At 45.3% G+C, this 27,933-nt stretch overlaps 2 protein-coding genes across 2 annotated transcripts; one reads left to right on the top strand and one right to left on the bottom strand.

Annotated features, from left to right (window-relative positions):
• Positions 1–1,693: 1,693 nt before the first annotated feature.
• Positions 1,694–11,232, top strand: LOC132509921 (zinc finger protein 304-like). The gene is made up of 3 exons (XM_060131520.1): positions 1,694–2,112; positions 3,709–3,835; positions 5,705–11,232. Exons 1-3 carry the CDS (start codon positions 2,080–2,082, stop codon positions 7,528–7,530), a joined length of 1,986 nt encoding a protein of 661 aa, XP_059987503.1. The 5' UTR covers positions 1,694–2,079; the 3' UTR covers positions 7,531–11,232.
• Positions 11,233–19,961: 8,729 nt separating this feature from the next.
• LOC132509357 (zinc finger protein 548-like) lies at positions 19,962–26,704 on the bottom strand. Its single transcript, XM_060130318.1, is given in 5 exon segments — positions 19,962–21,671; positions 21,673–22,324; positions 22,326–22,533; positions 24,057–24,183; positions 25,759–26,704. Coding segments are annotated over 5 exon segments (1,815 nt in total). The 5' UTR covers positions 25,978–26,704; the 3' UTR covers positions 19,962–21,062.
• Positions 26,705–27,933: the final 1,229 nt, after the last annotated feature.

The following is a 27,933-nucleotide window of genomic DNA, read 5'->3' as shown; positions in this document are numbered from 1 at the left end:
ATCTGGTCACATGAATGAGGGTGTAAGAGTGTAGAATGTAGAAGATGAATAAAAAATGGGTGTCTGGTGATCAAATCAAGGATTGTGCTAGAAACTGGCTAGTCATTCACCAATACTGTTTTCTCCTCCTGGACACCTAAGAAGACAGTCATGTCCCAGCTTCCCTTATTTAATTTGGGACCAGGCAAATAAATTTTGGCCAATGGAAATGGGCAGGAGTGATTGTGAATAATGTGTCTTCAGTTTATCTTCTCATTTATGTTCCTTCCTGGGGTTGCCTCTTTGGACCTCACTGTTTGCAGTTTTCACACCTCCCCACGAATTATTGCTCCTTTGGGAGCTGAAGAGAAGGAGGACCAGACCTGGTGACCCTGAGCCACTAGATATCAGACTGGACCATGTCATGATCATACATTTGTACCTAGGTCTGCCTGCCCTGAGAGTTAGAGGGGAAGGCAGGAGGAGTTTGAGTCTTTGTTCTTGTGAATTAGACATGAACTATGATGTCATCATATGAAGTATACCATGATATGAAACTGTGTTAACTCCACTGCCCACTTAAGCCTAAGAGCAATTAGTCTTCATAGTTCTAATTTGAATCATACGGTCTGTAAAAATGCATCCCTTTGACAAGACTTCTTCATCTAATGTTTAAAAAAAAAGTAGAATGAACCTACAGGTATACAGGTGTGCTCTATGCAAAATTTTTACCATTATCTATAACGCTACTTGCTGACTCAGGGAGTGATTGTATTTTCTGTTTTAAAAAACGTGATCAGTGATTCTGCAAAGAGAGGCCTCTGACATCCTCCTATAGCTGTATATGTGAGAAACTTGTGGAGATGATGAATAATAACAATAATAGCTTGTGTGTATTTAGCAGCAGGCCTTATGCTAAGCATGTTTTATCTCACTTCCCATGAGGTAGGTTGTAGTATTTTTCCATTTTAGTTGTCGTACTTTGGGGGAGGGAGGTGGTCATGACTTTTAATAAGAGCTCCCACCTCCGGGGTTTCTGTGTCGGAAGGTGTAGGTTGGATCCGAGAACTTGCATTTTCAGTAAGTTCACAAGTGCTGCTAACCCAATTTTGGGTAGCAAGGAATAGGAGGACCATATGTTACTACCCGAAGACCGCAAGAGGGATATTAATTATTCAATTATTTTTTTGGCCGGCCCGCGCGGTTTGCGGGATCTTAGTTCCACCGACCAGGGGTCAAACTCACGCCCTCGAACTGGAAACGTGGAGTCCTAACCACTGGAGGGCCAGGGAATTCCCTTCATCGTTCAATTTAAATCTCGGTCCCCAAAACTCGGAGGTGAAGCAGTTCTCCCAGGATGAAAGAATGGTCCACCTGCTGGAGACGGCGGAGGACGCGGCTTTGTCACAGGTGACCACGGAAATCTGGACGCGTCGCCTTTAAGAAGAGCTCTGGCCCTCCGCGACCCAATTCCTCCCCGACCTTTCTCCCTCTACCTGCCTCCGCACTGCTATCGGGGAGAGCCGGAAAAGTACCCCTTACCTGCTTGGATAGAGGACACAAATTCCTTTACCCATAAGTCTGTGCCCGGCGCATCCGTGCTGCGCCAATGACAGTCCGGAAGATGGGCGTTTCCTGACGCCCCTGCCGGCAGAGGCGGGACTTCCGGCGTCGCGGCCGTGACGTCTTTTGCTTGCGCCAGGGCTGTCTAAAGTGGCTGTGGAGGCTGGGAGGCCTGGCTGGGCTCGGCCTTCCGTGTGGCTCTTCGGAAGCTAACCGGGAAGGACAGTAGAAAGGATAGGATCTCCCTCCGCGCCGTTGTTAGGATCCATGGTCCCCGTCGTGTTACGGGCCGCTTTGCGCGGAGGTGTCAGCCGGGGCTGCGCTCTTCCTGAGGCCTTCTCACCCGCCCTCCGTCCTCGTCCGCTTCCAGAGGCGGCACCCTGAGCCTGAGCGCCTTTTTACAAGGGGGAGCCTGGGGCTCTGAGTGCGATAGTCGTCCCGAGGACACTTCGCCCAGTGTGGGGTGGGCGTTCGGCTGCTCCCGCAGAGCCCGCTCCAGTCGCCAGTTTCTCGACCCGGGTCTGCTCAGAGCATCCCATGGCGGCCGCGACGCTTATGGACCGGGCTCAGGTGAGTGGAGGGTCCCTCGAGCCCTCACCGCTTCAGGTGTAAGGGATGGTGTGTTCTAGGGCTTTCAGCACTTCGCCTTCATCGCTCCCTTTTCTTGAGTATAAAGGCGGTGAAGGGCGGTCCTTGACGGTGGATATGTGGCGAGTTTCCCATTCCCAGTGTTGATGGGGTGAGGCGTGAAATGGTTTCCAAGGCCCAGGAGCCATCTGGTACAAACACTTGAAGGTGAGAATGAATTAGGAGTGTTCAGGAAACCGCAGGTCTCTGTTATGTTTGTTGAGAATAGAGAGCAGGCAGTCAGGGATCAGGCCTGGAATGGCAGCCTGAGGAGCTCGGCCTCTTTTCTATGGTGGCGGGAGCCATAGAAAGTTTGTAACAGAGAAGGGAGGTGATCTGACATAGGTGTTAACAGGCTTCCTCTTGTAGCAGAGTGGAAAGATTGGGGAAGCCTGAGGGTGGGCAGGGAGACCAGGATGGAGTCTACTGCAATAGTCCAGATGAGTGTTGATAGTGGGTGGACCAGAGTGGTGGCAGTGGAGGTTAGAGAGGTGTATGGATTTTGTATTTTTTTTAAACTAGGGTCGTTGGAGATTTTCTGATGAGACATAGTGAGATACTGGGATTCTTCACCTGTCCCTCTCCCTGCACTTGAGTCTGGGGGCCTTAAAGGAGGGGTCCTTTCTAGCCCAGTTTCCTGAATCTAAGCCAACAGTTATATGAAGAGGTTCCTGCTTCTGGTAGCCAATGGGATGAGGACTGGAAGGGTGTATTAGACCCAGGAACAGCATGTGTAAATGCTTGGAGGTAAGATTGAGTTGGGAGTCCTCAAGGAACCACAGGTCTTCATTATGTCCGTTGGGAAAAGGGCCAGGAGTCAGGCAAGAATGGCAGGCTGAGGAGCTGGGTTTCTATTCTGATGGTGTTGAAAAACATTGACGATTTGGAGCAGAAGAGAGATGCTCTGAATCGGATCTTAACAGGCTCCCTCTGGCTGCTGTCTAATTGAGAATGGAGTGTGGGCATGAGGGAGGAGCTTACTGCAATAGTCCACATAAGTGTTGATGGTGGCAAAGAAAGTGGAAACTGGTTCCTGAGGACTTGGCATCGTGCTCAGGCACCTGGGTGGCAGTGGTGCCTGTCATAAAGACATGAGTACTTCCTGGATACTGTATGCAGAGTGGCTTCAGGAGTGGGGGTTGCCTTGGAGGTGCATATGTTGTGGATCAGAAGTTTGTCAGTGTTAATGGGGTGTGGTCCCAGATATGAGGAAAGTGTGGTTCAGAGTGACACATGTTGGGAGGAGTGTGACCTGATGGCCTTAGTTGTTTCTGGGAGGCATGTTCTTGAGGATGCCAACAGGAGAGTGTTTTGTGCCCTTCATGCAAGACCCATAGCTTATATAATATATATCTGCCCACCTGCCTGGTTCTGCTCTGGGCTGCACACAGTGATCAGAGGGACAGGAGAGAGCAGGCAATAGTTGTGTCAAGGCCTAGTATCGCCTCTGAATTGGGAGGCTGTCCCGGGGTGGGATAGGTTAATGGGTAGACTGGGGAGTCCTGTTGTCCGTGGGCTCAATTGTCCCCATCGTGGCAGGGCTGTGTGACCTTCGAAGATGTGTTCGTGTACTTCTCCCGGGAAGAGTGGGAGCTCCTTGAGGAAGCTCAGAGACTCCTGTACCGTGATGTGATGCTGGAGAACTTTGCACTTGTGGCCTCGCTGGGTAAGTCCCTGTTTCAGTTATCTATTGGTACATGGCAAATTACTCCAAAAGTTAGTGACTTAAAACAATTAAAATGCGTTGTGTAACTTTCAGCGTATCAGGAACCTCGCTCGTCACAGCTTACCTGGGTGCTTTTGACTCAGGGTCTCTCATGAGGTTTCAGTCAAGCTGTCAGCCAAACCTGTGTTCTCATCTAAAGGCCATTCTCAGGAAGAATCCACTTACAAATTCACTCATGTTTTGTGTTTCCAAGATGTAGTGTCTTGCGGCTTGTTGAACTGTGAGAATTAGTTCCAACTGGCTGTTGGTCAGAGGCCTCCCTCGGTTCCTTGTCATGGTGCCCTTTCTGTAGTGCACCTCATAACATGTAGTGCACCTCATAACGTGCCTTCTCTGAGCAAGTGTGCGAGAGAGAATGTCCAGGATGATGACTGGTCTTTTTCTAACCTGACTTGGAGAAAATGATCCCATCATTTTTGCCCTATTCAAATGGGTCAATCAGTCCTGCCTATGGTCAAGGGAAGCGGCCTACACAGGGGCGGGAATACTGGGAGGTAGGCATTCTTGGGGGCCATCGGAGAGGCTGCCTTCCACAGGCCCTCATGCCCGCTCCAGTGTCCTTGGGGTTTGCTTTTTCCCCACTTCCCTTGGGGCAGGTCTTTCGGTCCAGCCAGATCAGTGACTCTTCTCCTTCCCTTCTTTGGTTCCCAGAGTAGGCACTGTGGGTGCCGAGGCTGGGCCGTGTGTGGTGTCCCCTCCCTCGCTGAGCAGTCCCAACACCTCTGCCCAAAGTCTTTCAGGATCAGGTTAGGAGTTCAGGGCTCTTTCAGTCTGCTTCACAGATTCTGCCTCGGTTGGGTACTTCCAGATCCATGATGCCTCTGCGTCCATGTTCTGCCCCTGTCCTCTGGCTGAGATTTCCTGGGGCATGACTATGCCAGGAATTGTAGGTACTGACATGGTCACTGCTTGTGGCAGACACAGGGATGTTCCGCCAAATCCTCCTTTGGGTTTTTCTCTCTCTCCTTTTTTAAAAACATATTCTCTTCATCTCTGTGGAATGGGTCTACCTGGGCCACCCATCTGCCCTATGATTTTTTTACAACTTCCATCTTCCTGATCACATGTAGTTTTCCAGTTGGAGAGGGACAGGAAGCCCCGGGTTCCTGACAGGGAGCCTTGACTCCAGCCACAGTGAGAGAGGCCAGAGAGGGCCTGGCCCTGCTGCATGGGAGCTGAAAGAGAGCGATCTTAGGGCTGGGTTCACATCGTACCATCAACCTGCTTTGTGTTCACCAGTGTTTTCTTGCCAAGGCACATAGCAGTACCTCACTTCTCCCTTTCCTTCCCCGTTCTTGGCACTTGACATTTCTGTCTTCCACCCCTTGGCTGTTTCCCCACCTCTCTGGCCTCCATGTCTCTCACTCATTCTTCGTCCACAGTGCTCAGCAATACTGGCTACTATAATGTGTCATGAGTTGTGCACATATCCATATGTAGTCCTTAAGAACCAGCTACTTACTTGCAATCAGATTTTCCTGGGCCTGGACACAGCTTTCTGCACAGAGCTCACCTGACACCAGCAGCCGAGGCCCTGCTGAAACGCTTTTGTAGAGGAGTGAGTTGGAGACCTCGCCTCTACTTCCAGTACTGTCCAACATCATTGTGTCTTTACCCATCGTTAGAGTTCCTTCATACTGTGATCTTTAGAGGCCTATGACTGACAGTGAGCCCTTCCTGATCCTGGCTCCCTCATCCTGCCAAAAGCCAGTGGACTCATTCATTGGTGTGTCACACATACCTATGTGATGGAGTTGCTGCTTCCCACCAAAGTCAACATGTCCTTCACTAGAATTTCTTTGATTTCAGGTTGTTGGTGTGAAGCAGACAATGAGGAGGCCCCTTCTGAGCAGAGCGTTTTTGTAGAAGGAGTGTCAGAGGTCAGGACTCCTGAGTCATGTCCATTTATCCAGAAAGCCCAGCCGTGTGAGATATGTGACCCACTCTTGAAAGACATTTTGCACCTGGCTGAACACCAGGGATCATGCCCTGCACAGAAACTGTACACATGTGACCCCTGTGGGCAAGGATTCCTGTTCAGTGAAAACTTTTATCAGCACCAGAAGCAATATAGTGGGAAGAATCCTGTCAGAAGGGGTGATGATGGGGCCTCACTTGTGAAGAGCTGTGCTGTCCACATGTTAGGGAGACCTTTTACTTGCAGGGAGGAAGGGATGGACTTGCCAGGTAGCTCTGACCTGTTCCAGTACCAAAGCACTTACAATGGAATGAGTCCATGCAAAAAGGCTGAGTTCATGGAGCCTTTTCCACAAAGCTCCAGACTCGGGCGACACCAGGGAGACCATGATGAACTGATGCTTCTCAATTGCAGTGACAATGGGAAAACGTTCCTGAACACCTTCACTCTCCTTGACAACCAGATAACTCAGGCTGAAGTGCGAGCTTTTAGGTGCCTACCATGTGGAAATCTGTCCAAGGAGAAATCAGTTCTTATTCATCACACAAAAATTCATAGTGGAGAAACATCACATGTGTGTAAGGAATGTGGAAAGGCCTTCATTCACCTGTCTCACCTAAAAACCCACCAGAAATTTCACAATGGGAAAAGACAATATACATGCAGTGAATGTGGGAAGGCCTTCAGCCGCAAAGACACGCTTGTACAACACCAGAGAGTCCACACTGGAGAAAGGTCTTATGACTGCAGCGAATGTGGAAAAGCTTACAGCAGAAGCTCCCACCTTGTTCAGCACCAGAGAATTCACACCGGAGAAAGGCCTTATAAGTGCACTGAATGTGGAAAAGCCTTTAGCCGTAAAGACACACTTGTTCAGCACCAGAGATTTCATACTGGAGAAAGGCCTTATGAGTGCAGTGAATGTGGGAAATTCTTTAGCCAAAGCTCTCACCTTATTGAGCACTGGAGAATTCACACTGGGGCAAGGCCTTACGAGTGCATAGAATGTGGAAAATTCTTTAGCCATAACTCCAGTCTCATTAAACATAGGAGAGTCCACACAGGAGCAAGGTCTTATGTGTGTGGCAAATGTGGGAAGGCTTTTGGCTGCAAAGACACACTTGTTCAGCACCAGATAATTCACACTGGAGCAAGGCCTTATGAGTGCAGCGAGTGTGGAAAGGCCTTCAGCCGTAAAGACACGCTTGTACAGCACCGGAAAATCCACACTGGAGAAAGGCCTTATGAGTGTGGTGAATGTGGAAAATTCTTTAGCCATAGCTCCAACCTCATTGTGCATCAGAGAATTCACACTGGAGCGAAGCCTTATGAGTGCAGTGAATGTGGGAAATGCTTTAGCCACAACTCCAGCCTCATTCTACACCAGAGGGTTCACAGTGGAGCAAGGCCTTATGTGTGTAGTGAATGTGGGAAAGCCTACATTAGTAGCTCCCATCTTGTTCAGCACAAGAAAGTCCACACTGGAGCGAGGCCTTATGAGTGCAGTGAATGTGGGAAATTCTTTAGCCGCAACTCTAGCCTCATCCTTCACCAGAGGGTTCACACTGGAGAGAAGCCTTACGTGTGCAGTGAATGTGGGAAAGCCTATAGCAGAAGCTCCCATCTTGTTCGGCACCAGAAAGTTCACACTGGCGAAGGGCCTCATGAATGCAACAGTTTTGATGGCCCTTTAGCTGCATCTGTTACACATGTTTAGCAGCCAGAAGGTTCACGCTAGAGAAAGGCCTTATGAATGCAGAAAATGTGCTGTATCTTTGTTCAAGGTATTAGGACTCACACCAGAGAAGAGCTCTGTGAGTGCCCTTTGTGAGGGAGCCAGCAGGTCAACCTTGTACAATCGTACATCCACCCCGGGGAGATTCCCGATAAGTACCACATAGGTGAGAAGCTCTCATGAGGTGCATTGCACTTCCTCAACTGTCCAGGGCTCTTGACAGTTATATCACTGCCAGTGCCTGTGGTGGAAGCCATCTCATTGCTGTTAAGTTCCCACAGTGTCTGTCAGTTACTCCAATATGCTCAGGAAAGGTGGAGACCTGTGCTGTCTCTCCTGATCCCTCTAGGGGATTGTGAATGTTCTGAGTGCACAGAAGGTCCTCATTTCCTTCCCCATGACTGGGTACTGAGTGACCATGATCTAGCTCTGGCCGAAAGGACCAGAGTCTACTGGGGATTTCCAGACAAGATTTCACTTCTTCCTGGACAATGTTGACTGTCACATGATAGCTGTGACTTATTTATCTTGCTCCCAAGTCACCCAACTTTGGAACTCCCTGTCTGTGCTACTCTAGTCTGTGCAGTGATAAAGGCCTGCTGTGGCAGTCTTTACTCACGGGAGGTCAGTTCACTGTGTCTAATGGATTGAGAAAAAATTGGGTTTTACTGACATGAAGGGAGGAACACCTTATGTTGACACCAATGCTATGTGCCTCAGAAGGGACAGCAGGGTGGTAGAGAACAGCTCTCAGTCTAGTCTGGCCTAGTTTGCATTGTTGCCCAAGGCTTGCTAGAAAAGTCTGAAGAGCTTTATGCACCTAATCCTGTGGCTTAGAAGTCAGGATTTACTGTGAGCCCAGAGTTCATTCTGAGGAGGGCACAGTTGGTGTGGAAATCTCCAGTACTTGTGGAAGCAACATGAATTGGGTCCTTTGTTCCTAGGGAATATCCCATATTCCCCAGCACTTTTGAGGGATTTCTGTCTCCTGGACCTGTACAGGAGCCAGTCCCTGATGTCCAGAATCTCATAGGCAAGTATCATTGACTGGAAGGCTTTAGCCCTTTAGGGCAAGGTAGGAATCATAGTTGGTACAGAAACACTGATATAATGGAGTGGGGATGACTGTGGCTAGTGAGAGGATGTGTGTCTATTCTAACAGTGGCATCTATAAATATCCATGTGATTTTGGCTGTATGGCATGAAAGTGTACAGAAATTCTCAGGACCTTCAGACGTCTGAGTCTCTGCAGCCAATGCACTGTTACAGTAAATAATCTAAAGATTTGTGGATTCCTGTACCTCCCTGGGCTGTTGATGTTATGGCCATCACTGCACAGGCAGGAACCCCAGCACTGATGAGAGATCCAGGGATCAGGCTTCTCTGACCCAGCCAGAGTGACTGAAGTGGATGTGGACTTCATTGCTGATACTGAGGCAGGGCTCATCCCCCTAAACTGTGGGGAGAGGGATATGCTAGAACCAGAACAGTTGGCAGATGTGACTTTCCAAGAGGAATGGTAAATATGGGTTTTCATAGGGAACATTTAGTTCTTAACATCTTCATTAAGGTATGGTGACATGAAATAAACTGAATATGTAAAGTGTAAAACGTGTTATGTTTCACCATGTGTAAATACTGATGAGACCACACCATCAAGATAATGGAGATATCCCACACAACCAAAAGATTCCTTGTATCCCTTTATAATCCTTTCCTCCCAGTCCTTTCTGGCCCCCTTTCCCACAGTTCACAAGTAATAGCAAGCATTTTCTAGAATTTCATATAAATAGAATCATGGTATATACTTTCTGGGGAGTGGGGACTCTGATATTTTTCACTAACCGTAACTATTTTGAGATTAAGCCATCGTGTTGCATGTATTAATTGTTCATTTGTATTGTTGAGTATTATTCCATTGTATGGATATACTACAATTGGTTTTTTATCCATTTGCCTGTTATGGATGTTTGGGTTATTTCCAGCTTTTGGCTGTTACAAATAAAGCTGCTGTGAAGATTTGCTTATAAGTTATCACTGAATAACATTCCATTGTATGGATGTAACAGTTTGCTTATCCATTCACTGGCTGAAGGACATCTTGATTGCTTCCAAGTTTTGGCAGTTATGAATAAACCTGCAATATGCATTGTGTGTAGGAGGACATAAGTTTGTCGACCTCAGATTTCAGTTTGTTTGGTTTCAAGCCAAGGCATGATTTGCTGGGTCATATAGTAAGAGTATATTTAGTTTTGTAAGAAACTGTCTTCCAAAATGGCTGTATCATTTTGTATTCCCATGAGCAGTAGGTGAGAGTTCTGTTGCTCCATGTCCCTGTCAGCATTTGGTGTTGTCAGTGTTTTCGATTTTTGCCATTCACATAGGTGTGTAGTAACAGTATGTTTTTGTTGCTTTAATTTGCAATTCCCTAACGACATATGACGAATATCTTTCAATATTCTTTTAACAGTGTCTTTTGCAGAGCAGAACTTTTAAATTTTAGTCAAGTCCAAAATACTCGGTTTTTCTTTCATGGATTGTGGTTTGGTGTTGTATCTAAAAACTCATTGCCAAACCCAAGGTCTTCATTGTCTCCTGTGTTATCTTCTAGGTATTCTATAGTTTTTGTTTGTTTTTTTGCGGTACGCGGGCCTCTCACCGCTGTGGCGTCTCCCCTTGTGGAGCACAGGCTCCAGACGCGCAGGCTTAGCGGCCATGGCTCACAGGCCCAGCCACTCCGCAGCATGTGGGATCTTCCCGGACCGGGGCACGAACCCGTGTCCCCTGCATCGGCAGGCGGACTCTTAACCACTGTGTCACCAGGGAAGCCCTATTCTATAGTTTTGTATTTAGGTTTATTATCCATTTTGTGAAAATATTTGTGAAAGGTGTAAGATCTGTGTCTGGGTCACTTTCTTAAAGCCCTATGTGTTGAAAAGACTATCCTTTCTCCATTCCTTTGCCTTTGCTCCCTTTTCAAAGATCACTTGACTGTATTAGCATGGATGTATTTCTAGACTCTCTGTTCCAGTTTTCTCCATTTATTGTGATAATCATCATGTGGCTTTGGGGGGTTTTTTCTTGTTTTTTATTTTATTTATATGGTTTATTCCATTAATTGATATCCAAATGTTAAGCCAACCTTGCCTTTCCTGGGACAAATCCCACTGGATCATGTTGTATAATCCTTTGTATATGTTGCCGAGACAGTTTTCTGATACTTTGTTAATGTATTTTACATCTATATAGATGAACAATAATGAGTTTGTATATTTGTTTTCTTCTGATACCTCTGTATCACAGGGGTCCCCAACCCCCGGGCCGTGGACTGGTACCGGTCCGTGGCCTATTAGGATCCGGGCTGCACCACAGGAGGCGAGCTGCGGGAGGGCACCCGGGGAGCGAAGCTTCACCTGCTGCTCCCCATGGCTCGTGTTACCGCCTGAACCACCCCCTCCAACAACCCTCCCACCCGGTCCATTGGAAAATTGTCTTCTTCAAAACGAGTCTCTGGTGCCAAAATGTTTGGGGACTGCTGCTGTATCACAGTAATTCTGATCTCATAGAATAAGTTAGGAAGTGTTTCCTCCTCTTTTCTGGAAGAGTTTTTGAAGGATCAGTGATATTTCTTTTTTAAATGCTTTCTGGAATTCCTTAGTGAAGGCACCTGAGCCTGGAATTTTCTTGTGGGAAGATTTTCAATAAAAACTACTTTGTATAGTCCTATATACATTCTCTACTTATGTCAGATTTGATCATTGGTGTCTTCTAGGAATTTGTCCATTTTAACTTAATTGTCTAATTTGGGAGGAATAGGATTGTTTATAATATTCCCTTATGATACTTTTAATTTCTGTAGTGTCTTCATTCCTGACTTTGTTAGTTTGTTGTCTTCTTTTTTTGTGAGCCAACTTAGAGTTTTGTCAATTTTGTTGATCTTTTGAAACAAACAACATTTTTTCTTTCATTGATTTTTAAAAAAATTTTTCTGTTTCCTGTTTCAGTGTTTTGTTCTATTCTTTATTATTTCTTTTCTTATCCTTGCTTTGGGATTAGTTTGGTCTTATTTTCCAGGTTTCTTAATATGGAATATTAGGTTATTGACATCATTCTTCTTTTGTAATAAGCTTTTCTTTTTTTAATTTTTTTGGGCTGCATTGAGTTTTTGTTGCTGTGCGTGGGCTTTCTCTGGTTGCAGTGAGCGAAGGCTACTCTTCATTGCGGTGCACGGGCTTCTCACTATGGTGGCTTCTCTTGTTGCAGAGCATGGGCTCTAGGTGTGTGGGCTTCAGTAGTTGCAGCATGCAGGCTCTAGAGCACAGATTCAGTAGTTGTGGCGCACGGGCTTAGTTGCTCTGTGGCATGTGGGATCTTCCCAGACCAGGGCTCGTACCTGGGTCCCCTGCATTGGCAGGTGGATTCTCAACCACTGGGCCACCAGGGAAGCCCTGTAATAAGCTTTTTAAAGCTATAATTTCCCTCTAATCATTTAATTTAGTTGTAGCATATCAATTTTTTGTACGTAACATTTTTATCTTCATCTAGTTCAAAATATTTATGTTTGTAACATTTTCCTTGTAATTTCTTTTTTTACCTATAGGATTTTGACAGTTTAATAACTTTTTCTATTAAATTTGCAGGGATGGTATCACAGAGCGGGAAGAATGCTTTTGCTTTTTCAGTCAATGGCTTTTTTCAGTCAATGCTTTTTCAGTCAATGCTTTTTCAGTCAATGGCTTTTTCAGTTGAAATGGGGAAAATCTGTGGGTTATTTGAAATACCTTCCACTCTTAGGAAGAGATTGAGCTAAGCTGTTGGTGTTTAATGGAGAAAAAATAGCAACCATACTTACCAGGAATTGATGAGGATGATCATCTATAATTAACTCATCTTGAGGGCTTAAAGGATATGGCAGGTTATTGGCCACTTTTCCTTCCTCAAAGCACCCTGACTGCTCTGATTTGAGGGATTTTCTTTTTTAAAATAATTAATTAATTTGGCTGTTCCGGGCATTTAGTTGCGGCACACAGGATCTTTGTTGCAGCATGCAGGATCTAGTTCCCGGACCAGGGGTCGAACCCGGGCCCCCTGCATAGGGAGCAGGGAGCCCCTGAGGGGTTTTCTTTGTCTTGGTTTTTCTTCATAAGATGGGACAACCTTTTTTCCAGTGTCCCTTCTATTTACAATATTTACAAGTGTCCTTGTCAATAGGTGGTTGGTTGGGACATGGGCCCCTTAGCCCCTGCTGATCTGCAGGGACACATGTTTTCCTCAGATCTGTCTTGTAGATATGTAGCTGCCAGGTTTTATAGTTCAGCTAAAAGGTCTAATTATACTAAGTTCTGTTTTTGAATTAGGTCTCCAAGTTCAAACTTAACACCACTGGTAAAATGACATGAAACAGCTGCTCTTACATAAGCACCTCTGTGACTCCCAACTGTTGAAATTAGGAATTTTTTCAGTCTGTCCTGAAAATCTCTTATAGTTTAAAAGTATTTTTGTTTTAATGATTAAATTACAGTGGATTTTTGCTGTTAATACTTCAGGTATAGCTTTCAGGAGACTTGGACCTAGTTTCCTGAACTTTCTATGACCCTCAGGCTTATTGTGGAAAGAGAACTCCCGTCAGTCCCTTCCTGGTCAGTCCAGTCAGCTTTTGTCACCTTTGATTTAGCATCTTAGCTTCCAACCACCATGTATAAAAGTTGTGTAAGTTAGGTGACCTTGGTCAGATTTACCCTAAAGAATTCTAAACTTTTTAATGATTACTTTCTTGTCTTATTTGAGTTGAAAAGAATCTTTAGTTATACCTCTTAATTCAGCTCAGGTACAAGGTTTAAATTCTAAAATTTTCTGCATGCCTGACTCATGGCTGGGGTGGATATTTAGAAGTAACTGGCATTTGGGGTTTTATAAGAGTTGGGAAAAGGTGATGAAACTGAGTCCCCCTAAAACTGAGTTCCCCTGCTGAGTTTATGATTAACCTCTCTATCCAAAACTCTCTTCCCTTTCTTGTCCCTTTCTACCTCAGTCCTGTGCTAACTGAACCCTAATCAACCAGAGTCAGATGACTAAAATTGCCGTTGTTGGTTAATGTACAGACCGGGGTGTTTCTCCAGGGCAAGATGAGATAACAGAACTTCCAGGTCATGGACCACCAGACCATAGACTCGTAAACAATAGGCATTCTTATTCCTGAAACTATGATTAAGAAACGTCACAAGACGATTAACCCCAGCTTCTTTGTTCCTCCCCTCTAAAACCCCACAACTCAAAGACCCAGTTGCAGTGGGTGTCAGACTTGTCTCCCACTGCCTTGATTGGTGCCCTGCAACAAACCCTTACTTTGCTGCAAACACCCAATGTCAGTTTGGCTTTTGCTCAGTTACAGTAGGGGGTCTGAACAAGGGAGAGAGTAGGGGGAGACGTGCTAAGGAGAGAGATCAGAAGGATAAGGGGGTGGGAGCGCTGGATGGGGGAGGCTACTGCAGGACAAGGAGAGGGTGGCTTTACAGGGGAATGAGTCTCCTTTGTTCCTGCTGAGTTTGTCAACTTGCTCATTAGTTTTGGGCAAAGAATCTTTTAGTGATGTAACTTTTATTTCAGAATTTAATTTGGAGTCCTCTGCATACTAAGAAACAATACTATCCATTGGGCCTGAGAATTCTTATTTCCTTTATTTTCAAAGATGTCTTACAAATTAACCCTTTTGTTCAAATCAAGTGTCCCCCAGAGTGGCCACTGAAGGCTCAAATCATCTTTGGTACAGTTATGCTATTCGGAAACACAGGCACAAGGGACTTCCCTGGTGGTCCAGTGGCTAAGACTCGGTGCTCCTGGGCTTCCCAGGTGGCGCAGTGGTTAAGAATCTGCCTGCCAATGCAAGGGACACGGGTTTGAGCCCTGGCCCAGGAAGACCCCACATGCCACGGAGCAACTAAGTCCGTGCGCCACAACTACTGAGCCTGTGCTCTAGAGCCTGCAAGCCACAACTACTGAGCCACGTGCCACAACTACTGAAGCCTGTGCACCTAGAGCCCATGCTCTGCAACAAGAGAAGCCACCACAATGAGAAGCCCGTGCACCGCAACAAAGAATAGCCCCCACTTGCTGCAACTAGAGGAAACCCACGTGCAACAATGAAGACACAACACAGCCAAAAATAAATAAATAAATTTATTTATTTAAAAAAAAGACTCCGTGCTTCCAATGCAGTGGGCCCGGTTTTGATCCTGGTGCTGCAACTAAGAGTTTGCATGCCACAACTAAAAAGATCATGCATGCTGCAAGTAAGACCTGGCGCAGCCAAACAAAGAAAGAAAGAAAGAAAAAGAGAAGAAACACAGGCACAAGAATTAGGATTTTAACAAGAATATGAAGATTTAAACTTAGACCACCCCAGAGGGCAGGCAGTGATCAGTAGGTATGGAATGCTTGTGGACCTCAAGTCCCTAACCTGATGGTTGGCTCCTCACCACACAGACCCATCGTGTTCCCCTGGCATGCGGAAACCAGAGAGAATGCTCTCTCTAGCTTATAGCCCAGCTCTCAATACAACAGTTTTAATATGGAAGGAGACCTCATTTGGTTTATTGGTAACCTGCAAGAAAGTTTGTCCATGTAGCCTCCAGTACTATGAGAACTGCAAACCCACTGGTCTGTGAGGCTGGCCTGAACAACAGGCTTATAGGGCAGTGCCTGTGTTCTACCCTGTGATTCATATTCTCATGAGAAACTACATTTTTAGACAGCACAGGAAAAACAAAAACAACCAGTAACTCAAAGGACATCAAAAAAGGTATGAAAAGGAATAGCCTGATTCACCCAAGTATCTCAACAGGGAACTATCAACAAAGTCTACGTGTCAAACTGAGAACAAAAAGCCAAGAAAATCAACACAGAGCAGAGTTTAGACCTACTGCTGATTTACCACATCGTCATAGACTCAAGTTGCCCTTGAGCAGCAAGGCACATGGACATCTGTGGGTACTGCACCTGGTGGAAGGCTAGGGTTTGCGGTGACAGCGTGAACCACATTTCAGTGGGACTTCCACAGTAAACATAATAGGTTGTAACATAGCTTCTACAGTGGATACATCCAATTTTATCTTGTTCCTTTTGTCCATTGAACGTTGATTAGTGAGACACAGGCTCAAAAGTAGTGTGAGCTGGAGGACTGATTATATACAGTGTGGAAGCTCCTTACAACTTCTCCTGTTACTATTTTCCCTTCTTAATCTGAATTTCTCATAACAATTACTTTTTCACTTGCTTTAATACTAGTTGAGGAAATCATATAACTCTCATGCTTAACTTTAGTAATGTTGATTTACATCTGTCCATCATTTTCAATATTGAATGAACAATTGTATATCATTCAGAGACCTCAAAGAGGACTTTTACCACATTTAATAAATAACCACTCTTAAGAAAATTCATCACAAAAATTTTTTTTCTTTTTTTTGCGGTACGTGGGCCTCTCCCTGTTGTGGCCTCTCCCGCTGCGGAGCACAGGCTCCGGACGCGCAGGCCCAGTGGCCATGGCTCACGGGCCCAGCCGCTCCACGGCATGTGGGATCTTTCTGGACCGGGGCACAAACCCGTGTCCTCTGCATCGGCAGGCGGACTCTCAACCACTGTGCCACCAGGGAAGCCCCATCACAAAATTTATATTTGCATTTTGCATTTTTATATTCAGTAAATACAAAAAATAGATAATAGCAATTTCAGCAAGAATAGAAAACATTGCCTTTGAAATCTCACGTGTGTCAATTTGTCTGTTACAAGTCCAAACTCATAACTGCTAACAGGTTGAACCGTTGAAAGGTTTTCAAACTTGTGAACTAACAGTGAATTGAACTTGGTATCTGATACAAAAAAAAAAAAAAAAAAAAGGAGGGGGAACATTCTGTTTGCCTGCCTGCTCTAATTGTCAGGCAGTCACCACAGAAAAAGCCAGAGCGGTTCTCATAGGAGCTTTTGGGAAGTCTGGCATTCAGGAATTGGCAGACTTTCAGAAATGGGCATGTTTAATGATTGATGGACTTCCAGGTGTGTTACTTTGCTCACTACTGTTGACTAGGACTTTCAGAAGCAAGGTTGCTATAGTGAGGCACTTACTGATTGGTTGTTACCTAGGGGCTGGGGCTGTCACTGATTGGCTGTCTTTCAGGACTGGGGCCTGAACACTGATAGGCTGAATTCTAGAAGGTTGGGACTATCAATTATTTGCGAATTTTCAGAAGCTTCAGTTTACTGGGGTGAGGCTGTTGCTGACTGGCTGGCTTTCACAGGTTATCTGAAGTCATCTCTAAAAAACCATGTTTTCTTGTTAACATTTTGGAATTGGGCTAAAGAACAGTCTTTGCTTTCCTGTTATGAAAAATAAACACTTTAATTATTAGTCCCCTCTTTTGTTCTTCCTTAGCCAGACCCTAAGGAGAGACCAGAAGGCATTGTCCAGAAGGTTATTTCTGGGGCTATGTTTATGAGCTAATGTTGCCACTAAGTGATTTAACTGCCAATTACAGTGAGAGAAAAATAGCTCTAACTGCTGAGTTTTTGTAATATATTGTAAAAAGCTAAATACAGGATATTTAGGGCATTCTGACAGTATCAATACAGGATACAGGATGTGTGCTCTATATGCAGAACAGCTTGTAGTCCTATTCCTGATGTCTGTCATGCACCTACTCTTGGACCTGAATCCTTGTTAGTGCTCATTGAACAGTTGTATATCAGTAAATACACAACAGCACAACTTCTTTATTCATTTTTACCTCTCTGGCAACTCTTTTTAAATATTGTCTTTACCTCTCCCTCCAAGCTGTTAATGCATCATGTTTTCAAGTATTTTAAAAAAAAATCACATTTTGGAACCAAACTCTGAGTGTGGCTAAGGTTTCAGCAAGCCTTGAAATCTCAGCTTCATTCTCTGACTTCTCAGACTCAGTGACTCTTTTTCAGACTTCATTGATTTCTTACCTTTTTTTCCTCCACTCTCACAGATAAATTTCTCTAGAACCATTTCTGCCACTTTCCTTGAAAACCTATAAAATTATTATTAATAACATTTAGTAATATCCATTTAACAACTGTTTTCCCAGAGATAATCTCAACTCCCTGTGTATACTGTTGCTGCAATTACAGTTGAAATGACAAACCATTTTCCAGCAAGGAAATGAGATCACAGAATCCCAAACCTTTATGTCACGAATAAGATGGCCCCTTTGCACACGTGGTCAAATTCTCAGGAGAGAAATATTCTGTCCTGGCAGAAGATGGCATGTGATAAGTCCCTGTTCTTTTAGAGAGGTTTCACATTTCTTAAAAGAAATGGAGTAACCTCAGAGTTAATTAATTAATTTATTTAGGCCCTGCTGTGCAGCATTCAAGATCTTAGTTCCCCGACCAGCGATCGAACCCATGCCCCCTGCATTGGGAGCGTGGAATCTTAATGACTGGACTGCCAGGGAAGTCCCAAAATGGTGTATATCTCAGACATGAAGTAATATTATCTTAAATAGCAATGTTGTTGAAACACCATCACTGACTATTCAGGCAGGAAGGATGTTTTCTGTGGGAATCAGGTGCACATCATCACCCTTTCTGGTGCCTCCAGACATCCCTTCTCCAAGTTCACCATCCTAAGCCCTGTCTGGGGGCTTTTTATATTGTGCTTGAGCGAAGCTACTGAAACTCATGAAAAGCGGGAGTGTACGTGTTTTTGACAAGCAGCAAGATAGCCGACAGCTATGAGAGGACGACAAGTAACATTATGGTATGGTGGATCCCTTTCTATGTGCAGTCTTTGGAAATTTGCTGCGATTCATGCAGTCTGAAATAATATGTCTCTAAACATTTCTGTGACTTGCCGTAGACTACACTCCAAGGAAATCTGGGTATAACGCCTTAAAGAGGCAGAGAAGCCCTGCCGGGTTTACAGCCTAAGAACCGCATTTCCCAGAGCCCTTCGTGCCCTCGCTCGGCCTTTAGCCACAATCTGGAACTACCAACATTGAGAAAGCACAGGTTAACACCCATAGGGGAAACTACCCACAAGGCTGTGCAGCGGCGACCGCCCACCGGAGAGACTTCTGGGTAATGTAGTTTCCGCTCCTAACACCACCTACTATCTCTCACAGAATGAGTTACTTCCTACCTGGCCTATTAAAAGCCAAGAGGCACCCTCAGGGACACTGGGAAAAGGAGTTCCCTGCTCCAACCATGGGACAGGCCTTGCTTACTCTTAAATCGCACCCAGATTTGGAGAGCAGTCTTGGAAAAGCCCACAAAGATTAGGGACCTGTAATTTCAGACTCTATGAACTACAGCAAGTTCCCAAATCTACACACCGAAACAGACACACTATATCATGACATTCTATGTCCACACATAGTTGTCAGCTGTCTTGTTGACTGTCAAATAGACTGAAATTTTAGAGGCTGTTTCATGATATTGAATATGCAAGAAAAGACCCCAGACAGGGCATGAGGAAGAATTGGAGACAGGTAACTTTCCTGCCTTGATAATCAGTGATCGCGTTCCAACCTAGCAAACAACACTTTTATTGAAATGATATTTATTACTAAGATTTCTTTCAAAATCTGAAGCCTAGCTCTAAAGGACAGCGAATTATCACATGCCATCTCCTGCCAAGATACATCACTGAACATTTAAAGATGGTAGATAAATTTTATGTGTATTTTACCACAACCACAACAAAATGATTAATGATTTAAAAATGCGCTAAGAACTTTTATGACACAAAGACATAGCTGAAAGACACTACAAGAAAAAAGAAGTCAAATAAGAAAAATCTAGAAAGATGTGTCGGTGGAAGCTTGTTTACGAGGCACATGGTTCAAAATTTTTAAAGATATTAATTTCCTATGAAATTGAATTTAAATTTATTTAAACTTCACTTTCCCACTTTAAACAACTTTTTCTCAAAGTGCCTGTCAGAACACACAGCTTTACTACATAACAGAGGCTTGTTTATTCTTATATGATGCCATGCTTTTGTGCACACAAAAGGGATAACACTAAATATATATTTATACACTTAGTGAAAGCAGCCATAAAAGAGTAACTATAGGATTCCATTTATATAAAATTCTAGAAAATAAAAACTATATTGGGAATTCCCTGGAGGTCCAGGGGTTAGGACTCCACACTTTCCCTGCTGAGGGCCTGGGTTCAATCCCTGGTCAGGGAACAAGATCCCGCAAGATGTGTGGCACAGCCAAAAAAAAAAGAAAAAAGAAAAAAAACTATAATGTCTCCCTAGAGATGGCAGGTTGGCTAGGGCTGACAGAGAGAATACAAAGGGGCCAATGGAAACTCTACGACAGACATGTTCATTATCGTGACTTTGGTGATGGTCCCATTATGCACACATGTGAAAATACATCTTACATTTTTAATAAATGCCGTTTATTTTATGTCAGTACAACAATAAAGGGGTTAAGAAAATCTAAATCTCTTCCTCTACAAAAATCATATCTGGCAAGGTAGTATTGACTCCATCAGCACCCTTCCCCATGTCTTGGGTGGGTCAATTCTGATTCCTTCTCAAAACAGAAGGAAATGCTGACAAATGCTTCAACATGGGGAAGTTATGCTAAGCTAAATAAGCCAGTTACAAAGAGATGAAAAATGTATGATTACACTTATATAAATTATCCAGAGTAATCAAATTCATAAAGACAGGTCCAATAGGGCATAGGAAGAGATGTTGTTTAATGGGTATAGAGTTTCATTTTTGCAAGATGAAAAGAATTCTGGAGATTAGTTGCACAAATACTTGAATTTGTAAACACACTAAACTGTACAATTAAAAAGGTAGAGGGTAGGGCTTCCCTGGTGGCGCAGTGGTTGAGAGTCTGCCTGCTGATGCAGGGGACACGGGTTCGTGCCCTGGTCCGGGAAGATCCCACATGCTGCGGAGTGGCTGGGCCCGTGAGCCATGGCCGCTGAGCCTGCACGTCCGGAGCCTGTGCTCCGCAACGGGAGAGGCCACAACAGTGAGAGGCCCGTGTACCGCAAAAACAAAAACAAAAACAAAAACGTAGAGGGTAAACTTTGTTACATGTATTTTGCCACAATCAAAAATGTAAAATGTAAAAAAAAAAAATACTGTATTAGGATACTATTAAGGATAGATTACAGCAGATATTTTGCTGAAGTCTTTCCCCATTTGCAACACTCCCCCTGTTGTGAAATTTTTGGTGAATGAGGTAGAAATTTTGGCTGAAAATATGCCCATATTCACTGTACTTACAAGGTCTTTCTGCATTGTGAAATCTGTGATGTGCAATGGGCCTGACGTTTCACCTAAAGACTTATCCACATTCACTGCACTCAGAAGGCCTTCCTCCAATGTGAACTCTTGACGTCTAATGAGTGGGGAGCTGTACCAATTTCCCATATTTTCTGTACTCATAAGGCCCATTCCAACATCAACCATAAGGTGCTCCTCCAGTGTAAGGAGTTTGGAGTAGTACCTAAAGAATTTACCATATTCTCTGAACTCGTAAGTTTTTGACCACTGTGAATTCTCTGCTGAATGAGGTTGGAGTTGTATCTAAAGAGTTTGCCACATTAAGGGCACTCATATCGTTTTCACTGTGGATTTTCTGGTGATGTATGAGGTAGGACTTCCTAATGAAGGCCTTCTGACATTTTCTGCACTCATAAGGCCTTTCTCCAGTATGGGTTTTCTGATGCTGAAGAAGTACATTCTTATGGCTAAAGGCTTTCCCACATTCGCTGCACTCATAAGGCCTCTCTCCACTGTGAACTGTCTTATGTCTAATGAGTCTACAGTGGTACCTGAAGCCTTTCCCACATTCACTGCACTCGTAAGACCTTTCTCCAGTGTGATTTTGCCAATGTTTAATAAACTTGGACTTGTAGTTAAAGAATTCCCCACATTCACTGCACTCATAAGGCCTTTCTACAGTATGAATTCTTTGATGTCTAGTGAGTGTGGAGGTGTACCTAAAGAATTTCCCACATTCACTGTACCCATAAGGCCTTTCTCCACTGTAGACTCTCTGATGTTTAATGAATGCAGAGTTGTATCTAAAGAATTTTCCACATTCACTGCACTTATAAATAAAGCCTTTCTCCAGTGTGAACTCTCTGATGTTTAATGAGTGTGGAGTTATACTGAAAGAATTTCCCACATTCACTGCACTTATAAGGCCTTCCTGCAATGTGACCTCTCTGATGTCTAATGAATGTTGAGCTGTACATGAAAGATTTCCCACATTCACTGCACTCATATGGCCTTTCTCCGGTGTGAATTCTCTCATGTCTTACCAGTCTGTAGTTATATCTAAAGAATTTTCCACATTCTCTGCACTCATAAGGGCTTTCTCCATTGTGAATTCTCTGATGTTTTATGAAGTTAGCATTGTACTTGAAGAATTCCCCACATTTGCTGCACTCATAAAGCCTTACTCCAGTGTGGATTTTCTGGTGCTCAACAAGCATCTTTTCTCAGCTGAAGGCTCTCCCACACTGAGTACACCTGTAATCACTCTGTCCCCTACCAAAGGCCTCCCTGCACTCAGTGTCCCTGTGTGGCTTCCCCACACTGTGAGGGGCCGGCTGCTGCAGAAGGCCTGCGCTGCCTGAGAAGTCCTTTCTGTCTCTGTTGCATGTCAAGGTCCTCTCTGCCATGTGAACGCTGCTGTTGGTCAGAAATGAAGGCTGCCACTCACCCCTTCTGGAAAGTTTGTCTCTAATCTGCTCCTTCTGGTGTGGAAAAGGTTGCCCCACCAAAGTATAGTCTGGGATCAGAGAACATTCTATCATGCTCAAGCAGCTGCAAAAAGTCTTTCAAGAGTGGGCCATATATCTCACAGGGCTGGGCCTTCCTGGAGGATGGATCTGGCTTTGGAGTCCTGACCGGTGACACTCCTACAGAAACATCTTGCTCAGAAGGTGTCTCCTCATCCTGGACTCCATGCCAACAACCTGTAAGCAGAGAAATGCTGGTGAAGTCCATGATGATTTTGGTAGGAGGGGCAGCCCCATCAGAAATGACACACCGAAGGCTAGAGCCAGAGAGAGGAATGTCTGCTGTGCAGAGATGGACCTGCATAGCTCCCATGAGAGAGCCCTGACAATAGGTAAGGACTGAAGGAAAAGTTACTGTCTCAGTCTTATTTTGCTATGACAAAATACCACAGACTGGCTGGCTTATAAAGAACAGAAATTTATTTCTCACCCTTCTGGAGACTGGAACCCATAGATCAGTCTGCACTCTCCTGCGTCACAGACTTCTCATAGTGTCCTCACGTGGTGGAAGGAGCTAGGAAGCTCTGTGGGGTCCCTTTTATAAGGGCACAAATCTCATTCATGAGGGCTTTTCCTGCATGACCTAATCACCCCAAAGGCCCCATCTCCTAATACTGTCACCTTAGGCATGACGTTTTCAACATACAGAACGTGGTGGGGACACAAACATTCAGACCAGAGCAGGGAGGAGAGACAGGCCTCCAAGTCAACATGGCCATGGCTACTGGTGACAGGTGAGCACTGTGTCAAAGGTTGTACCCAGACCTAGAAATACTTGATACAAAAGAAATGCTAAAGTTCAAGGACTATTTAAGGATACATGCAGACCTCACAACATCTTACATATAGGTCAAATGTTGAACACTGCAAAGGGAGCAATGAAACAACATGTGACAAGTCACATGTGAGAGTCACAAAAGTGTGGCTGGAGTGTGACAGAAGAAATAAAAATGAAAAGTAAGAAATGAGGTGTGGCACTGGTCCAAACATCAATCAATGGTGAACACAGGACAGGTTCCCAGCTCTGACATGTGACCTTTCCCAGGACCTCACACCAAGCCCAAGTACTTCTGAGTGTCTCCTGTCATTGATGTAGTGATGGCCACACTAGCAGATACCCCGAGTCCTCCCCATTGTTCCAGGTGAGCATTGATATAGCACCTGAAAGAGGCTAGTCCTACATGAAAGACAGAAAAAGAAGGGGCCAGCACACGTAGATAGAGATCCAACGCAGGGCTTCCAGCTTTCTAAAATTATAAGAACTTCACAGGGGAGACTGTAGTAACAATCAGTGGTTCCCCAAATTAGTAATTAGGTTGGTGCTAAAATTCCTGGCACAGGAGGCCCTAAGAAATGTCAGCAAGAGGAATGGGTTAAGCCTGGCACAACAAGAGTCCAAGCATCTAGACTGAGGACCCAACCAAGAACAGGCCAAGTCTGAAGGGGTCTCAGACAAAATCTAGATTTCTGACTCCTGAGCTCTATCTTGGAAGGACTCAGAGTAGAAGAGATGGGGCTCCCTGCAGAGAAAAATGACACTGTACACACAGTCCAGCCCCGGCACCAACAACACATATGCCAGGAAACCAGGAAAGGAAGCAGTATCCGTGGTCTCAGTGTGGGGAGTACAGAGCTGCCCCCTGGGAAAAGGGAAAGAACAGAGCACAGCTCAGGGAACTGGCTGAGCTTGTGGACCTTACCTAGGGAGGTCACAAGTGCAAAGTTCTCCGTCATCACAGCATGGTACAAGTGTCTCTGAGCTTCATCAAGGAGGCCCCACTCCTTCTGGGAGAAATACACAGCCACGTCCTCAAAGACCACACGGTCCTGCCAAAATTGGAAGAGTTTGGTTCATGGACAGCTTCTTGTTTTAACTATATTTTTGTGGATTCTGTATTTATCTATTTGCCATCCATTAATTACAGGGCTAAACTAATGCCCAAATTTGTTTACATCTCCCTTGCAATCCAGAGCCCATACTCTCAACCAACTCCTTAACTAACTCTCACGAACCAGGTCAGTATTTCCCCTGCCCTAAAGCAGCCCAGGGCCAGGTAACAGACAGCTGGGGACAGTTCCCATACCCCAGGTACACAGAATTATACAAACTAGTCACCCATAAACTTTTCATCCAATCCTCTCTGCATTTCCCTCAAAAGTCTAATAAAGGCTCTGACCTTTGGTGTCCCTTAGCTTGTGCTCACGCCTCCTGACCGAATCTGGTGCTTCTAGAGGTAGCTCTGTTACATAGTGTACCTCCTCCTCTTGGGAAATATAAGTAATAAAACTGTCTTTTAATGTCATTGGCCTCTCTGTATCACGACTCACTCGTCTCCACTAGTTAAAATCCTGTGGGTGCAATCACTGATGCACTTCCCTTTCCAGGACCTTCAGCCCTCCCCCTACACATCCATCCCTGCTCATCCTCCTCCCACACGTCCCACCATTGAATATGTACCAGGTCCCAGTGGCACCAGTGCCTGCTCTCTCCTTATTACCATTGATCACTGTGTCCGGCACACAGCATAAAACACATGGGGGAGGGAGCAGAAAACCACCATCTAAGGTGTGGAACTGCATGCATGGCCCTACCCCTCTCCTGCCACACAGTTTCCCTGGGGTTCCCCAGGTGTTGACCCTCAGACACATTCAGACTCGTCCCTGTCCTCAAGCTCCCAGTGCCAGGGCCCAGGGCCAACCATTCACACTCCTCCTTACCTGCATCTCACTCGTTGGACTGCACCTTCCTCATGACTCTAACCCTTCCACAGTGACAGTTCCACAGACAGCCCCAGCCCACACCATAGGCACTTCCTTCACCTCCTTATAGGGCATTCTGCACATGGAATCCAGGCAGTGAATGGAAATGCATCCAGCATTCATCTCAGCCCAGTCCTGCCCCTGAACACCAAAGTCCCCTGGGGCCAGGGCTTGCCCAAAGCCCTTCTTAGAAGGCCTCACCACCTGGCCCTGTTTCTTCCTTCCTCCCCAGCCACCCTTTTTATGTGAGACCTCATGTCCCCTTAGCCCTCTCCCTCTTCCGTGTTGCACAAACTGTCCCATAAGCAGTCAGCACCTTCTCTCCTCACATGAAGCCCAGGTACACCGACCTCCCCACCCACACTGTGACTGCACCCTAAGTCTAGCGACTCTCCTAGCTGATCCCATTTCCTCCCTCAACATCCATCTCATGTTCGCTCTGGCCTCAGAAGACTCTCACACCTACATCCCGCTGTCATGCACAGACAAGGACACTCTGCTCCCTCATCTGTCTTTGTGATGCGCATCACCACCAGCCAGGTACCCAACCCACAGACTTAGTCCTGAGGCCCTTCATTCTCACTCCTTGTCCTCTAATGGCATCACCACCATAAACTAGAAATGATGCCGCCTAAATCTTACCTTTGGCTTCATCGTAGTCCACACACGGGCCACTATGTTGTGGCTGTCTCCATCCTGAATCTGTCCTCTGAACTCCAGCCCTCTGTGTAAAAGTGCCCACTCAACACCTCCCCTTGGGAGTTTCTGGAACATTTGTGACGTGGACAAAAACGGACTCTCCTTATTCCACCTGCAAATTCCTCCTAAAGCTGACTTTGCCCATTTTAGTTGATGAGGCATCCATCCTTCCTAACAAGCCCAGAAACCTGAAGTCATCCCCAATTCTTCCTATCAGCCTACTTTCTTGAGTCCCTCACTCTCCATTACATAAAACATGGGCAGCTCTAGTTCAAAATACATCCAGAAACCAACCAATCCTCTATCTCAACAACTAGCATTCTTGTGTAACACCACCAACACTCATCTGGATTGCTGCAGGAAATCCCCCCTCCAAATATTCCTGCCTTCACTCATCCGTACCCCCAGCCCCATCTTTCTTCCAATTTGCAGCCAGAGGAAGCCTGTTAGGCTAGGTCATAGCACCTTTCTCCTCTGATTCAAACTTTCCCTACCACCCACCTTCCTCAGTAGAGGCTCAGGACTTCAGGCTATCATTAAAGGCCTCATACCTGTGTAATTCTCACTCAGCTCCCCATTTCCACTAGATATAACAGAGACATGCAGTTCCCTGACCTTACCAGCTAAGTCTCACATGCAACTGTCTGAATATTCTGCATCCTGTAGTCAGGACTCTCTGCCACACCTTACCCCATCAGTTGTCAGAAATGGAACTGTTCCATGTAACCTGGTACTAAATATAGGATCCTGGGCCTGGTGAAAGCACATGATCTATAGATGCGAGAGAGGGAGAATGGATAGAAGTCTTGGGAGCTACCATTCCCTGAGGGCATATATATCAGAGTGAAAAAAACATCAGGGTGATAATTGGGATGGGTGAAAGGTAGGACCCCTCCACTCACCTGTACAAGGTCCATAACCATTTCTGCCACTGCCGTGGGACCCTGAGGAAGAAGGAAGCCTTGAGAAATGGGTAGCATTGTAGGACCCTACAGCTGAGCTGGACCACCACCCCAGCCTTGCCCTGCCCTGGTATAACGGGATCTCAGCCTGACAGTCTATGGTCAGTTCTTCAGAAAACAGTACTGCCTCTTACTAGCTCAGTGACACTGGAGAAGGACTAAGCCTCCCTGAGCCTCAGGGAAAAGAAAATGTTTATGAAGATAAGAATGCTTCCAAACTCATAGGGATCTAATGTAAGGAGGACATACCATGTATCAGCTATGATTGTACATAGGATCAATAGTTTTGTACATATTTTCAGTGCAAGTGAAGCAGCAGAGTTTTGAAACTTAGGGTCTTCATTTTTACTGCTTTTTAAGATTTCAGAGGATGTCATATATAGAACTTTGCATTGTAAGCAAATACCTAGAGGTAAATCAATGCCAAGCCATTTAAAAAGTGTTTGCATAAATTTAACTGAGTGAACAGGCTCATTTCTAATTGCCTTATGTATTTAGAGGAATGTTGATTAATTAGTGTTTAAATTAGTTTTCATACATTCTTAAGTTAATGAGTCATGGGGAGGGGCTGGGCAGGCAGGTCAGCTATTAGTCCATTCAGCACCAGGCCTATCACTAAATAATCCTCAAAACAGAGCTTGTTGGGGACCCTTGACCGAAGCAGTTGATCATCCCTCTTCCCTTGAGAGGTGGAGGTGAGTTGACAGTGCCCTTGTCTGGGACACACTGGCTGCATTAGCCTGGCTGAGTGGCCCTGAGGGTTGGCAGAGCCTGCAAGTGGAGAATCCGCACCAGCACACACTTCAGGCTCTACAGAAGGAAAGCTCCTTACTCCATCCAGGCCTCCCTTTCTACAGACATATCCCAGAATCCCTCCTATGTCAGGTCTGCTCTTTTCTGGAGGGAGCATCAGGGATGCCAGCACCAGCCCTCATGCCCTGCCCTCCAACTCACAGCCCTCCCCTCCCTCACCACAGGGCCCATCTCAAGTAACACTCTTAAGACTCCCTCCTCAATCTGATCCCCAGGCCATGCCCTGGTCCAATCCACACCCTCCATGCCTTTGATATTTCCAACCCTGTCCCCTTCCTCTGCTTTCAGACTATATGTTCACCTCCACATATGGTATCTCCATTTGGTGACATCTCCATCTTGA

The sequence above is a fragment of the Lagenorhynchus albirostris genome, chromosome 19 (genome assembly GCF_949774975.1).
Source record: "Lagenorhynchus albirostris chromosome 19, mLagAlb1.1, whole genome shotgun sequence".
Lineage (NCBI taxonomy): Eukaryota > Metazoa > Chordata > Mammalia > Artiodactyla > Delphinidae > Lagenorhynchus > Lagenorhynchus albirostris.
This window is presented reverse-complemented; position numbering and strand designations above follow the sequence as displayed.